The sequence below is a fragment of the Bos grunniens genome, chromosome 14 (assembly GCF_055505025.1).
Source record: "Bos grunniens cultivar Pamir isolate PY7600 chromosome 14, Bosgru_T2T1.0, whole genome shotgun sequence".
Classification (NCBI taxonomy): Eukaryota; Metazoa; Chordata; class Mammalia; order Artiodactyla; family Bovidae; genus Bos; species Bos grunniens.
The window spans coordinates 16,107,635-16,119,674 of record NC_141178.1 but is presented as its reverse complement, the minus strand read 5'-3'; the positions used below and the strand labels follow the sequence as shown (position 1 = coordinate 16,119,674).

Below are 12,040 nucleotides of genomic sequence, written 5' to 3'. Positions count from 1 at the left end.
TGTGATTAGATCACAGGTCTGTCGCCTCCGTGATCCCTGGTCCAGGGGTCATCCTCGCCCAGCAGACTCATCAGAGGCTGCTCAGATAGGCTGATAGATTCTCAGAAGGCAAACTAAAACAGTTTTCTCAAGGGAAGCCAAACCTCCAAATAGCATAATGAACTCTAAGTGCTGCACTGGTCTGTCTCAGTGCTCCTCCAGGCTCACATCTCTCCAGTCTCCCTCTCAATTCAGCACTCGGTACTTACTACTAAGTACTCAGTACTCTCAGCTTCTTTCAGTTCACTCTCTGGACCCTGGCTGGCATGTTCTATTTCCTGTGCTTAGGAAGACCACGCCCTCCATTTTAGCCCTTTGGGGCCGCTCTAACAAAACACTTCAGACTGAGTAGCTTATAAACAACAGAAATGTATTGCTCACAGTTCTGGAGGCTGGAAGTCTGAGGTCAGGATGCCAGCAAGGTTGGGCAAGAGCCCTCTTCTAGGTCACAGACTTCTTGTATCCTTACATGGCAGAAGAAACTGGAGAGTTCTGTGGGCAGGGATCTCATTCATACGGGCTCCATCCTCACGACCTAATCACCTCCTAACGGCCTTGTCTCCTAACACCATCACCTTCCATGGTTAGGCTTTCAACATATAAATTTGCCGGGGGGGGGGGGGAGGCGCAAATATTCAGTCCATAACACCTTCCATCTCTGCATAGCTCCCTCCATCAGTCTCTAAAGGTCAGATCAAACACCTCTTTCTCAGGAAGACTTCCTCTGGACCAGGTGAGGGTCCCCCTGCCAGATGCCCCGTGACACCTCTCCTACCCTCATGATGACTCTCATCACACAGAATGGAATATCCATCCTTAATATCTTTCTTCCCTGAGAAATTTTAAACTCTCTCAGGGCAGAAACTGAACTTGCATCAACCCCACAGTGGCCCAGGGTCAGCACAAGATGACCAGCACAACACAGGTCCACAGGAAGTGCCTGTAGGTGCTGAGCAGCAATGAACCAGAAGTACCTAGACTCGAATCCAGAGACGAAAGTGGACAGACGGAACCACCACTTCATGTGACGTGGCTGTAGGGACTTAGCAGAGATCTCAGGATGCAGGAATGAAACATTTCCCCTTTAGAGAAGGATCCTCTTTTAAAAAAAAAAAAAATGTCAGAAGGCAGGTCTACATATTAATTAAAGCCTTATCATGATGGGGGTCTGCGATTAAGACGAGCAGACGCTTCAGGACGTAGCACAGGTTTTAGGGCCTGAGTCTCACAGCCCCACACACTGATACAGTCTGTTCCTCACATCTGGATTCCACATCTGGTGACTCACGCACGGGCTGTGGTGCAGCAACCATGGGGTAATGTGTTCCGAGGACTCGCACCTCTGTGGTGATGACAGACAGCAATCCTGTGTCTGGGGCTCCACGTAGGAGGTTATTAAACCCAACCCCAACCCCAGAGGGAGAAAGCCACAGTGGCCGCCTGCCAAGAGGGTGACCAAGGCTGAGAGACAGAATTACACCATTTGCTGGCATTTTTAAAAATAATAAATCTAGCAGCAGCCATTCATTTGCTAACTCTTTGTAGGTTTTTTTTTTCTCAGACAAACCAGAAGCAGCTCAACTGAGACGTATTTTTAGAGGTCACCCTGGGTAAGAGATTCTGAAGTCAGGGGACCCCAGTCTTAGCCCTGACTCTGTCGTCAACCCCCAGGGTCAGCTTGGGGGGCATCAGTTTTCTCCCCAGGCCACAAAAGAAAGAAAAGATCTCTAAGTTTCCTTCTGTTCCTTTCTATCTCTAATGTGAATACACGAGGGTAAAGGGTACAGTGGTCTTTTCTCTCCAGTCTCTGTGATGGACTGAATTGTGTTCTCCTCAAATTCTGAGTTGAAGCCCAAACCCTCAATGTGCTGGTATTTGGATGTGGGGCCTTTGGGAGGTGATTAGGGTTAGATGAGGTTATGAGCGTGGGACCCCCATGATGGGATTAGTGCCCTTCTAAAAAGAGACTACAAGAGAGCGTATTCTCTACGTGTGTGTCTGTGTATCTGTGTGTGATGGGAGGACACAGCAGGAAGGCAGACATCTGCAAGTTCAGAGAAGGGTTCTTACCAGAGCTGACCATACTGGCGCCTTAATCTTGGATGTCCAGCCTCCAGAACTGCAAGACAATTACATTTCTGCTGCTAAGGCACCAAGCATGCAGGATTTTTTGTTGACTGCCTGAATACAATAACACACTGCTCTTGTCTTGCTCAGGGTTGCTTCGTCCTGCAAAGTCAGTCTGGGAGGCATCAGGTAGGAAAAAGCCTTTGCCCACCCACCTCTGGTGGCCAGTGTAGGAGTATCCCCAGCTGAAATTCCCAGTGCTCTATGCTTGTCACTCAGATCTGCATCAGCACCCGCCACATGCTAGAGGAAGGTAGTGCCCGGGCTCCTGAGCCTGACTCCTCCCAGGCAGTCTCCACAAGGAGGGCAGGCCAGGCCTACCAGGAGTGGGTCTTCAGGCAGCAAAGCAGGACGCTACCTCAGCCCTCTCCTAGTGTGGGGCCGTCTAACAGTGGGAAGTAAGATTTCAACAAGAGTACCTTCAGGTTTATGGAATTTTACAAGTTCCCCAAGCACTTCAGTGACTGTCTTTCCCTGTGCCACAAAGTGACCCTGAGAAAGAGGCAGAAATGACCATTCCCAGTTTACAGGTGAACAGTTAGATGCAGGCAAGAGACCTGAGAAATGTGGGTTTGGTCCCTGGGTCAGGAAGATCCCCTGGAGGAGGACATGGCAATCCACTCCAGTATTCTTGCCTGGAAAATCCCATGGACAGAGAAGCCTGGCAGGCTATGATCCAGAGGGTCACAGAGTCAGACACAACTTTAGCAACTTAGCATGCATGTAGTCAGATCCAGAGAGGTCAGTTCCCTCCCAAGATTTAAACCCAATCTTTGGGCTCTTAGTTCAGTGTTCTTTCTACTCTGCCATGCTGATTCTAGATCTGTGCACAGATGGCCACAGGGAAGGGTCCTGATGGGGTCTTACTGCAGTGGGTGGAGCAGAGCTGCTCCCAGCAGGCCAGGAGGGCAGGAATTTCCCCATGGAGATGATGCTGGCCCTGGGCTGGGTTTCTGCCAGCAGAGGTGGGATATGGAGGTTGTCCTAAGTGGAGACAGGCTGGGCTGGAGGTTCAGGCCCTGCTCAGAGAAGAGGGGAGTTGCCTCCTTTGAAGAACCGGAGGGAACAGGGAAGAAGACCTGGGTGGGGCTCAGGAGGTGGAGGAAGGTGTTATCTGCCACCTGCCAAGTCAAGGGCCACTGAAGCATCCGGAACAGAAGATGGACCCTGTGCCAGGTGCCACAGGATGAAAACACAGGTGGTCTCTGCCCGTTCACTCAACATGCATTGAACTTTATGGAGCATTTCCTGTGGGCAAGGCCTGGAACTCAGTCTCTGAGTAAGACCGGGTCTCTAACCTCCAGAAGCTCGCAGGCCTGTGGGCTGTGTGCTCCGCGCACATCTAGACTAGAGAGTCTTTCCTGATGCTGAGATGCGCTTGCACTAAGTTTATTTCAGAAATTTCCAGGAGGTAGAGACGGGACGAGTCCTCTCAGCTGCAGCTTGCAGAACAGATCCCCTGATTTCCCTCCCCACCTCAACCCCCTTCAGGGTTGTGGAACAACCCTCCAAGGGGTGATCGCAGCTTAGGGGTCAGGGGACCAAGAGGAAGGGAGGGTGGGCGTCACTCCAGAGGCCAGACAGCCCAAGGTGCCTGCAGGGGTGTGAGAATAAGTGTCCATTCCTTCCAGGGCCCTGGGAAACTGCGCCTGCTCTTTGTGCTTCAGAGAACCTTCCAGAAAGTGAGCAGAGTGTTCTTCAGGCCACCTGCTATCAAGGTGGTAAGTGGAGGCTGCCTTTATGAAGGGCCAAGGACACCCTCATCTGCTGAGCAGGCCTGGCTGAACTCCAGCGGGCTCCCCACCCACAGCCCAGCATGATTTACAAAAAAGATGCAGTCAGGGTGTCAGGCTCTTTGTGATCTGGGACGGAGCTGGGAAACACACCTTCCCAACCCCAGTTTACTATGGCCACACTGAAAACACAGCACATTACTGCAGAACAGGGCAGCTAGACAGAATCAACCCGGGGCAGACACAGGCTTCAAATAGGGGACAAGCTCAACAGATATGTGTCAGATGGCGGGTAAAATGCATCTCTTACAAATACCACCATTGCCTGTGTGTGTGCTCAGTCATGTCCGACTCTGCAACCCCATGGACTACAGCCCTCCAGGCTCCTCTGTCCATGGGATTTCCCAGGCAAGGGTGTTAGAGTGGGTTACCATTTCCTTTACTAACTGAGCTATCAGGGGGCCCTGACTTCCCTGGTGGCTCTGATGGTAAAGTGTCTGCCTACAGTGTGGGAGACCCGGGTTTGATCCCTGGGCTGGGAAGATCCCCTAGAGAAGGAAATGGCAACCCACTTCAGTACTCTTGCCTATAAAATCCCATGGACGGAGGAGCCTGGTAGGCTATGGTCCATGGGGCTGCAAAGAATTGAACACAACTGAGTGACTTCACTTTCTTTCACCATTTCCTACTACAACCATTGCCTGAGGATAGGATAACTCTAACTCATCTGATCATCTCATGTAGACACACCATATATAATAAACAAATACATATCAAAATTCACTTCTAATGTCATTGTTGCACATTTACTCAAATGGATAATATCACTGTATCATCAGTTACAAGCCCTATAAATGAGAAAATGGACATTTGAAAGTGTCAGTGGCCATAACAGATGCGGCTGGAAGGAGGGAGTGGGACACGCAATTGTAAGGAGGAGGGGTAGCATTTGTTTGGAAGGGTCATGAAAATTTCTTAGACGTCCTGCGATTATCTTATAGTCAGTTCTTGGTTATCACAGCAATGGGGAGGTCCAAAGAAATGCATGGATAATCTAAGATGATTAGAATTAAATCCGTTAAAAAGCAGGCTTCTGGCTTTGGCATGCAGTCAAATGTACATGCAATTGGACACACCCACTCTCTTTCTGCACCCTGATGTCCAGCCCCTCCCTGTGCTGGCCAGGACAGCCGGGCAGGCAGCCACAAGCAAGCCATAAAACTCAAGACTCCATCCCAAATGGGGGAAACCTTTTCTCACAGCCGGCGGAGTTAGAGAGGCACACCCAGCTATGCAATCAGGGCACCTGCCCAAGTGAACAGATGACATAAAAAGGTGGACATGTTAGGTTGTGACCACAGTAGTATCAGTGGTCAGGGAACCTGGTCCTATAACTGGAAAGACTAGCAGGACCCGCAAGGTACATGGCAATTCTGTTCCTCCACTTCTGACCCCTTCTCTCGAAATGACCATTTTTAAGTCTTTATCTTGGTCCACTTGGAAACAGGACTGCAGGGCAGAAAACATAGCTTCCTTGAGTGAAGAGGAGGACATCTGGGAGCTTTTTTTAAAAAGTAATGGAGACAGGAATTGGGACCAGCTGCCGGGAAATATGTCCCCAGGAAACCTCACTGCCAACCTCGCCCCTCCCCGCCCCCCCCCCCCGGAATCTGCTGCCAAATTATCCGGATTGGGGGAGGGGACGGGGTTCTCAGGAGCCTCCCCTTCTCGCAGAACTGACTTTGGAGTCACAAGAGTCCAGAGTCTGAACCCACCCCATAACAGCTGGTCACTTTAGGCTTTTCACTTAGTCTGAAGGTGAGGATTCCGCTGAGGTTGCGGCCCAGAGAAAGCATGCGTTGAGCGTGCAGCGCCGCCGGAAGTCCGCAGTCAGGAAGGCATCTACTTCACTATAACTCATGCCCGCTCCGAAATGACCACAGGCCAGGCCGGAAGAGGCAGAAGCTGTCTTGGGGCAGGAAAGCGGCAGCCACCAGGGCTGACATCGCTGGGAGGGGGCTTTCGCACACGTTCAGCCACGAACCCGGGGGCGGAGACCCACCCGTGGTCACTGTCCTCGGCGCACCCCACCCACGATCGCCCGTGCCGCGCCCCCCTCGTCCGACGTCACAACACTCACTGGCACAGGTCTTGCCGTCACTGCGGAGCACGTGTCCCTCGGGACACTCGCAGACGAAGGATCTGTCCGTGTTGACGCAGGAGTACTCGCAACCGTGGCGGCTCAGCAAGCAGTAATCCACTCCTGCAAAACCCCACAGCCAGGGAATCAGATCACGGACCTGCGCGGCCCACTAACCCTCCTCCTCCTGCCCCGGGAAGGCGCGCGGTCCCCAGGGGACAGCCCCACCATCTCCCCCGGAGCAACGAGCAGAGGACAGAGCGGGGCCCGCCATCCCCTACGGCCGTCACGTTCTCCACGCCGGTGGCAAAGCTCTTCTCTGTAAGAGAAGCACGAAGGGCACTCACGCGAGCAGGTCTTGAGGTCGTCGTTGATGAGGAAGCCTTCCGAACACTGGCACACGAACGAGTCCTCCGTATTGAGACACAGCTGCTCACAGCCGTGGTCCTGCTCGGCGCAGTGATCCACCCCTGCAGGCGACCACACAGGGAAAGCCCCTGAAGTAAGCCAGGAGGGCATCAGAGAACAAAACCACCTCCCCGGGGAGCCGCTGCCTGGCAGCTTCACTCCGTTGATGCCCCAAAGAGAGAGGTGTATGGTTTCCTTCCACCCTGTGCCACTGGCCTGGTTTGTTTTACTTCCTATTTCTTTGAGGAGTAAGGTGCATGTGACTCCGGTCAAGGTGGTAATGACAGTAGCCCTCTGCACCTGAGCCAGGTCTGGGCATCACCTGCAATCCCCCGGGGCACCGGTGCGAGAAGGGGCCCTCCCCGTGGCACAGAGAGGAGAACCAGGCTCGGAAAGGTGGAGCTGCGGACCCCGCGGGTTCCCTGCGGCTCACAGCCTTGTCTCAGGATTGGGGAGGGCTCCAGGCCACACTATTTGGGCTCAAATCCCACCTCCCCCTACCGGCTTCCCAGCTGTGAGATGCTTGCTGGGCGGTCATTTGGCCTCTCTGCCAGCATCTCATGACTTGAGAAATGGGGTTGAGGCTCGCTTTTTTCTAGGAACATGGTGGGAGGAGTTGATTCACCTAAAACCCTCAGAACAGTGGCTGGCATACATAATCACTTTGTGAATGCCTGTCATTACTAAGTATATGGCTGGGGAAGAAAGAATTGTATAGTTCCTTTGTATCTCAAAGAGAAAAAGTGCTGTTATCCTCCATAACCAGGACATCCAGATTCAGAAAACAAACCAACGCCAAGGCCTTGCATGTGTGGCCAGTCCTGGCACCCGAGCCCTGCACAGCTGGCCTAGCTAGGATAACAGACACACAGCTGCGGTGAACTGGTTCCCACCAGACAGCCCTGCAGGCTGCCTCCCAGATTTCCTTGATGGAGAAAACGCACACCAGGAGACTGGAGAGACACTGAAGGCCTTGTGCAGGGCCATGGGGTGGGCCTCTTTGACGCCCACAGGACCTGGGACTGTGCCTTCTGGAACATTCCACCCGTGGCTGTGCCTACAGCAAACATTCGCAAGATCTCAAGAGCCAGAGACTTCTGTTCACATCTCAGTTCACCATTTACCTGTCACGTGATCCTGGGAAACGTAACTTAATCCCCTTGTGCTTGTTTCCCCATCTTTAAATGGGGGTAAGAATGTTGATGCCTCACTGGGAACTGGTGCAGATAAAGTGAGTGAGTACTTGGGAAGTGATCCCAGCCACGCCTGCATGGAGCAAGCCCCGCATAAGGGCTTCCTATTGTGATGGTCTGTGGGTTCCCTGAGCCCCCATGGAGAATAGGATTACCAGGCTATCTCTGGGGACTCCTAGGAAGAAATAGCTTGGTTTATACTTTCTTGAAGCTGACTAGATGGTCCTTCTTTCTAGATTCCAGAAAGAAAAGATGGCTCAATCTCTCCTGCTCCAAGGCGTGCGGGGAGGGATAGGCAGGTCACGGGCCCTGGGGCTCTAGGTGGGCTTGTCCAGGTCATGCCTAGCCTGCCCTGGGATGCCTGTCAGAGCTGTCAGCTGGCAGGCCCCACACTCCTGGAAGAGAAGGCACACAGACTGTACACAGATCCATCTTCACCAGGGTGTTCCCTCGTTGAGCGGAAGGACCCTTGTTCATCACTGGCTTCTCACAAGGACTCAGAGACTTCCAGAGGCAAGTGCAGAGCAGTGCCAACTCTCTGGTTCAAAAATGCTTTGACTTCCAAGATTGATGCTTCGAAAGCCCGATCGAGGACTCTGTTTCCTCTGAAGACGGAAAGGGGCACGAGGTTTCCCGAGGACCGCTCTGTACCTAATACTTCATCTGTGAAACTTCCCCTCCAGGCGCTGGAAGGTCCAAATACTGAACAGCTGTACTGTTCTCACTCACAATCTATCTCTGTCCCCAAAGCTGGAGCAGATGTGCAGCTCACTGGGTGGAAAGCCACACAAAGGACCCCTTCTGTGCCAGCCGTGTCACCAAGCCCCTCGCTGGCACCCCCCAGGGTCAGGGCGTCCCCCGCCATGTCACACGCCCCACCCCCGCTGGCTTGGACCAGTGGAGACTCTGCCTCGTAAAAAAGAGATGGAACCATCCAGCTGGCACATCCTGCAAGTTTCCACGTTGACGTCACCGGACCGAGTTGTGTTGCGCCCCTTACACAAGAAAATGAAGACAATGCTTCATAAAAAGTCGCATGTTTCTCAGCTCGCCCTCAGATGAGGTCTGCAGTGGCCCAAGGGCCTTTTGAGGTCTGTCTCTTTTCTGGTTCCTGTCCCAGGCTCTGTGGCAACAAAGAGCTCTTATTTTTAATTGTATGTTTTCCTTGTGTCAAGCACTGTGCTAAGAGGTTGAAATAGTCCTCATGATTCCCCTTAACAACTCCAGGAAATTAATGCTGTTATCATCTTCCCTTCTTTTAAACGGATGGGAAAGTCAAAGCTTGGAGAACTTTAATACCTTACCTGGGGTCACATGTCTAGTATGAGGCAGAGTTTGGATGAAATCAGGCTGGTCTGACTTAATCAAGGCTCTCAAGAGCAAATGATAATATTAGCTAATATTTGTGCATGTGTTAGTTACTCAGTCATGTCCAACTCTTTTCGACCCCATGGACTGTAGCCCGCCAGTCTCCTCTGTCCATGGAATTCTCCAGGCAATAATACTGGAGTGGGTAGTCATTCCCTTCTCCAGGGGATCTTCCTGACCCAGGGATTGAACCCAGGACTCCTGCATTGCAGGTAGATTCCTTACCATCTGAGCCACCAGAGAGGCCTAGCTAATATTTACTGGGCTTTTATTATGTGTCTAGCAGGATTTTTCTAAGTGTTTTCTGCGTGCTGATTCTGTCACTCTTCACAATCCAGTCTCTGAGGCAGGCAGCATGAGTAGTCCCATTTTACAGATGATGAAACTGAGGCCAGGAAAGTTAAGGCTGCTGGACCATCAGGCTCATAGGAAACCCAGGAGCTTCAGAAGTGACTGGCTGCTAGTGAGCCCCAGGCCCTGGGTGTGAACCTGGCCCTCCCATGAGCCCCTGACCCGGGTACACTCACGGCTGCAGGTCTTGCCGTTGGGGTCCAGAGTGTAGCCCCGGCGGCAGCGGCAGTAGTAGCCCTCCTCCGTGTTGATGCATTCGTGCTCACAGCCCGGCTTGTTCAGCGCGCAGTAGTTGATCCCTGAAGGGAGAAAGGGCAAACACTCCTTCAGGCTTGGGGCTTCTCCCAGGGCTGAGGTTGGCCCCTCCCAGTAAATATTCAGTAAGGAAGGTGCTCCACGGGACACAGACAGCAGCTCCTGTTCTGCACGAGCTTGTTTGGGAGAACCTGGCACCTGGGGGTGTGTCCCTCTGCGCTCACCAGCAGGGGTCTCTTCCTCAATAGATGGCCAAAACGCTGGGGAAATGGGTTGAGCGCCACAGTTCCCAGCCCATCTCCTCCCAAGAATGATGGAAACGCTGGGAAAATTCAGTCTCTTCTTCCAGTTAACCTGATTACTAGGGCTCAAAGCGTGTATGGAGCTGCTGCCCGCAGTGACATCTGACAACGGCATGGGACGGCACAAGGCAGAATAAACAGCAGCTGATCTTGCAAGATACCCAGCGATTTAGGAGAGGCAGGAAAAGGCAATTACATTAAGAAGGATCCAAAGCTCCACCGGGCTCTGGGTGAGAGCGTGACACCATCCGTAATCAAGAAACGGGAGAAGACGCATCTCTGATGCTGGCCCAGGTTGTTACAGCTCGGCCCTATTCACCCCCATCCAAGCTGCATTTCTGCCGGCAGACATCGGCAGCATCACCACCAGCAGTCAATTAGCAGTTTCATTTTCTGGTAGAAAATGCTAAAACCACATGCTGGGTCACCCCTACCCCCACCTCCCCCCACATACAGAGAAAGTAATGGAGGAGTCGAAGAACTATAGAGGGAGATAAAACGAGCTTGTGGACGGCCTTTGTTAGACTGGTCACCGACCTCAGGGGCTGAACTGGGGCCATTTAGCTGCATTGTTCTTTTTCCCGAGGATGTGGCAGACACTGTTGGTTGCCTTGCCAATAAGCATTACCCTGTCTTCCTGAAACCAGAACCCTGACCCCAAAGGCATGAGTCATGAGTGGTATAAGCCAGCCTGGCAAGCATGTTCTCCTTTGCCAGGAATTGGTCTAGAGGTGGGAAGATGCCTAGTTCTTGCCAATGAGACAGAAGAATTTATTGCAGCCCCTAGGAAAGATGTCTCTTCCTGAGAAGACAAAGATGTATGAAAAGAAATGAAACGAAACCCATACTCAAAGGACCTCAGACCATCACGTAAAGGGTCCGTGATGTGCCCTCCCACATGACTGCTGGATGGAACTTTCCATGCGCAGAGAAGAAGTGGCTGCAGACTGAGCAGACTGAGATAACTCCCATGACCTGCAGGGGCTGGCCTGAGAGAAGAGATGCCACCACGAGCCACAGGCCCTGGGCATGTTCTCTGTACTTCACCCCTTCTGCACGAGGAGAGGCAGACTATTGTTAGCTGTGTGCAGTTATCTGTTCATCAACAGCCTCACCTGTGTGAGACAGACGTGAATGTCAGAAAACAAGGAATGAGATGAAGGAAAATAGACCTAGCAATAAAACACCGGCCACAGACAGAGACAAAAAGCCAAGTAAAGAGACACAGAACACAAAGGGCCCCACAGACTGGGCCACGTAGTGCAGGACCTGCAGGAATCTCTCCATCACACCAGAGAAAAGTAAGAGAAAAGTCAGAGAAAAGTAAAATTATCTTCAGTAAGTGCTGCTCTAAAAAGCCAGCATTCAGCCACTATGGAAAACAGTATGGAGGTTCCTCAAAAAAAATTAAACCTAGAATTACACGTGATCCAGCAATTCCACTTCTGGGTTTACACCCAAGAGAGCAGAAAGCAGGGCCTTGAAAATATCTATGTTCACAGCATCTTTATTCACAATGACCCAAAGGTGGAAGCAACCCAAGTGTCTACTGAATGGATCAGCAAAATGTGGCAAATACAGAATGTGGAATATTATTCAGCCTCAAAAAGGAAGGAAATTCTGATGTGGAATGAGCCTTATGGTAAGTAAAATGAGCCAGTCACAGAAGGACAAATCTTGTAAGATTCCACTTATATGAGGTACCTAGAGTAGGTAGAAGAGAAGGCGATGGCACCTCACTCCAGTACTCTTGCCTGGAAAATCCCATGGGCGGAGGAGCCTGGTGGGCTGCAGTCCATGGGGTCGCTAAGAGTCGGATACGACTGAGCGACTTCACTTTCACTTTTCACTTTCATGCATTGGAGAAGGAAATGGCAACCCACTCCAGTGTTCTTGCCTGGAGAATCCCAGGGATGGGGGAGGCTGATGGGCTGCCGTCTATGGGGTCGCACAGAGTCGGACACGACTGAAGTGACTTAGCAGCAGCAGCAGCAGCAGCAGAGTAGGTAGTCATAGAGATGGAAAATAGAATGGTGGTTGCCGGGACTCGGGGAGAGAGGGATAGGGAGTTACTGTTTAATCAGTGCAGAGTTTCCGTTTGGGGAGATAAAGTTCTGGAGCTGG

The 12,040-nt window shown here is 51.9% G+C and overlaps 1 protein-coding gene across 4 annotated transcripts in view; it reads right to left on the bottom strand.

The window, feature by feature from the left end:
- Positions 1-12,040, bottom strand: part of MATN2 (matrilin 2) — a 173,134-nt gene that overhangs the window by 23,684 nt on the left and 137,410 nt on the right. For all 4 annotated transcript variants that reach the window (XM_086336039.1, XM_086336040.1, XM_086336041.1 and 1 more), the window contains exons 8-10: positions 9,536-9,658; positions 6,387-6,509; positions 6,040-6,162 (exon numbers count right to left, since the gene is read on the bottom strand). In XM_086336039.1, the coding sequence (XP_086192165.1) occupies positions 6,040-6,162; positions 6,387-6,509; positions 9,536-9,658 (369 nt within the window). The remainder of the gene's footprint in view (positions 1-6,039; positions 6,163-6,386; positions 6,510-9,535; positions 9,659-12,040) is intronic.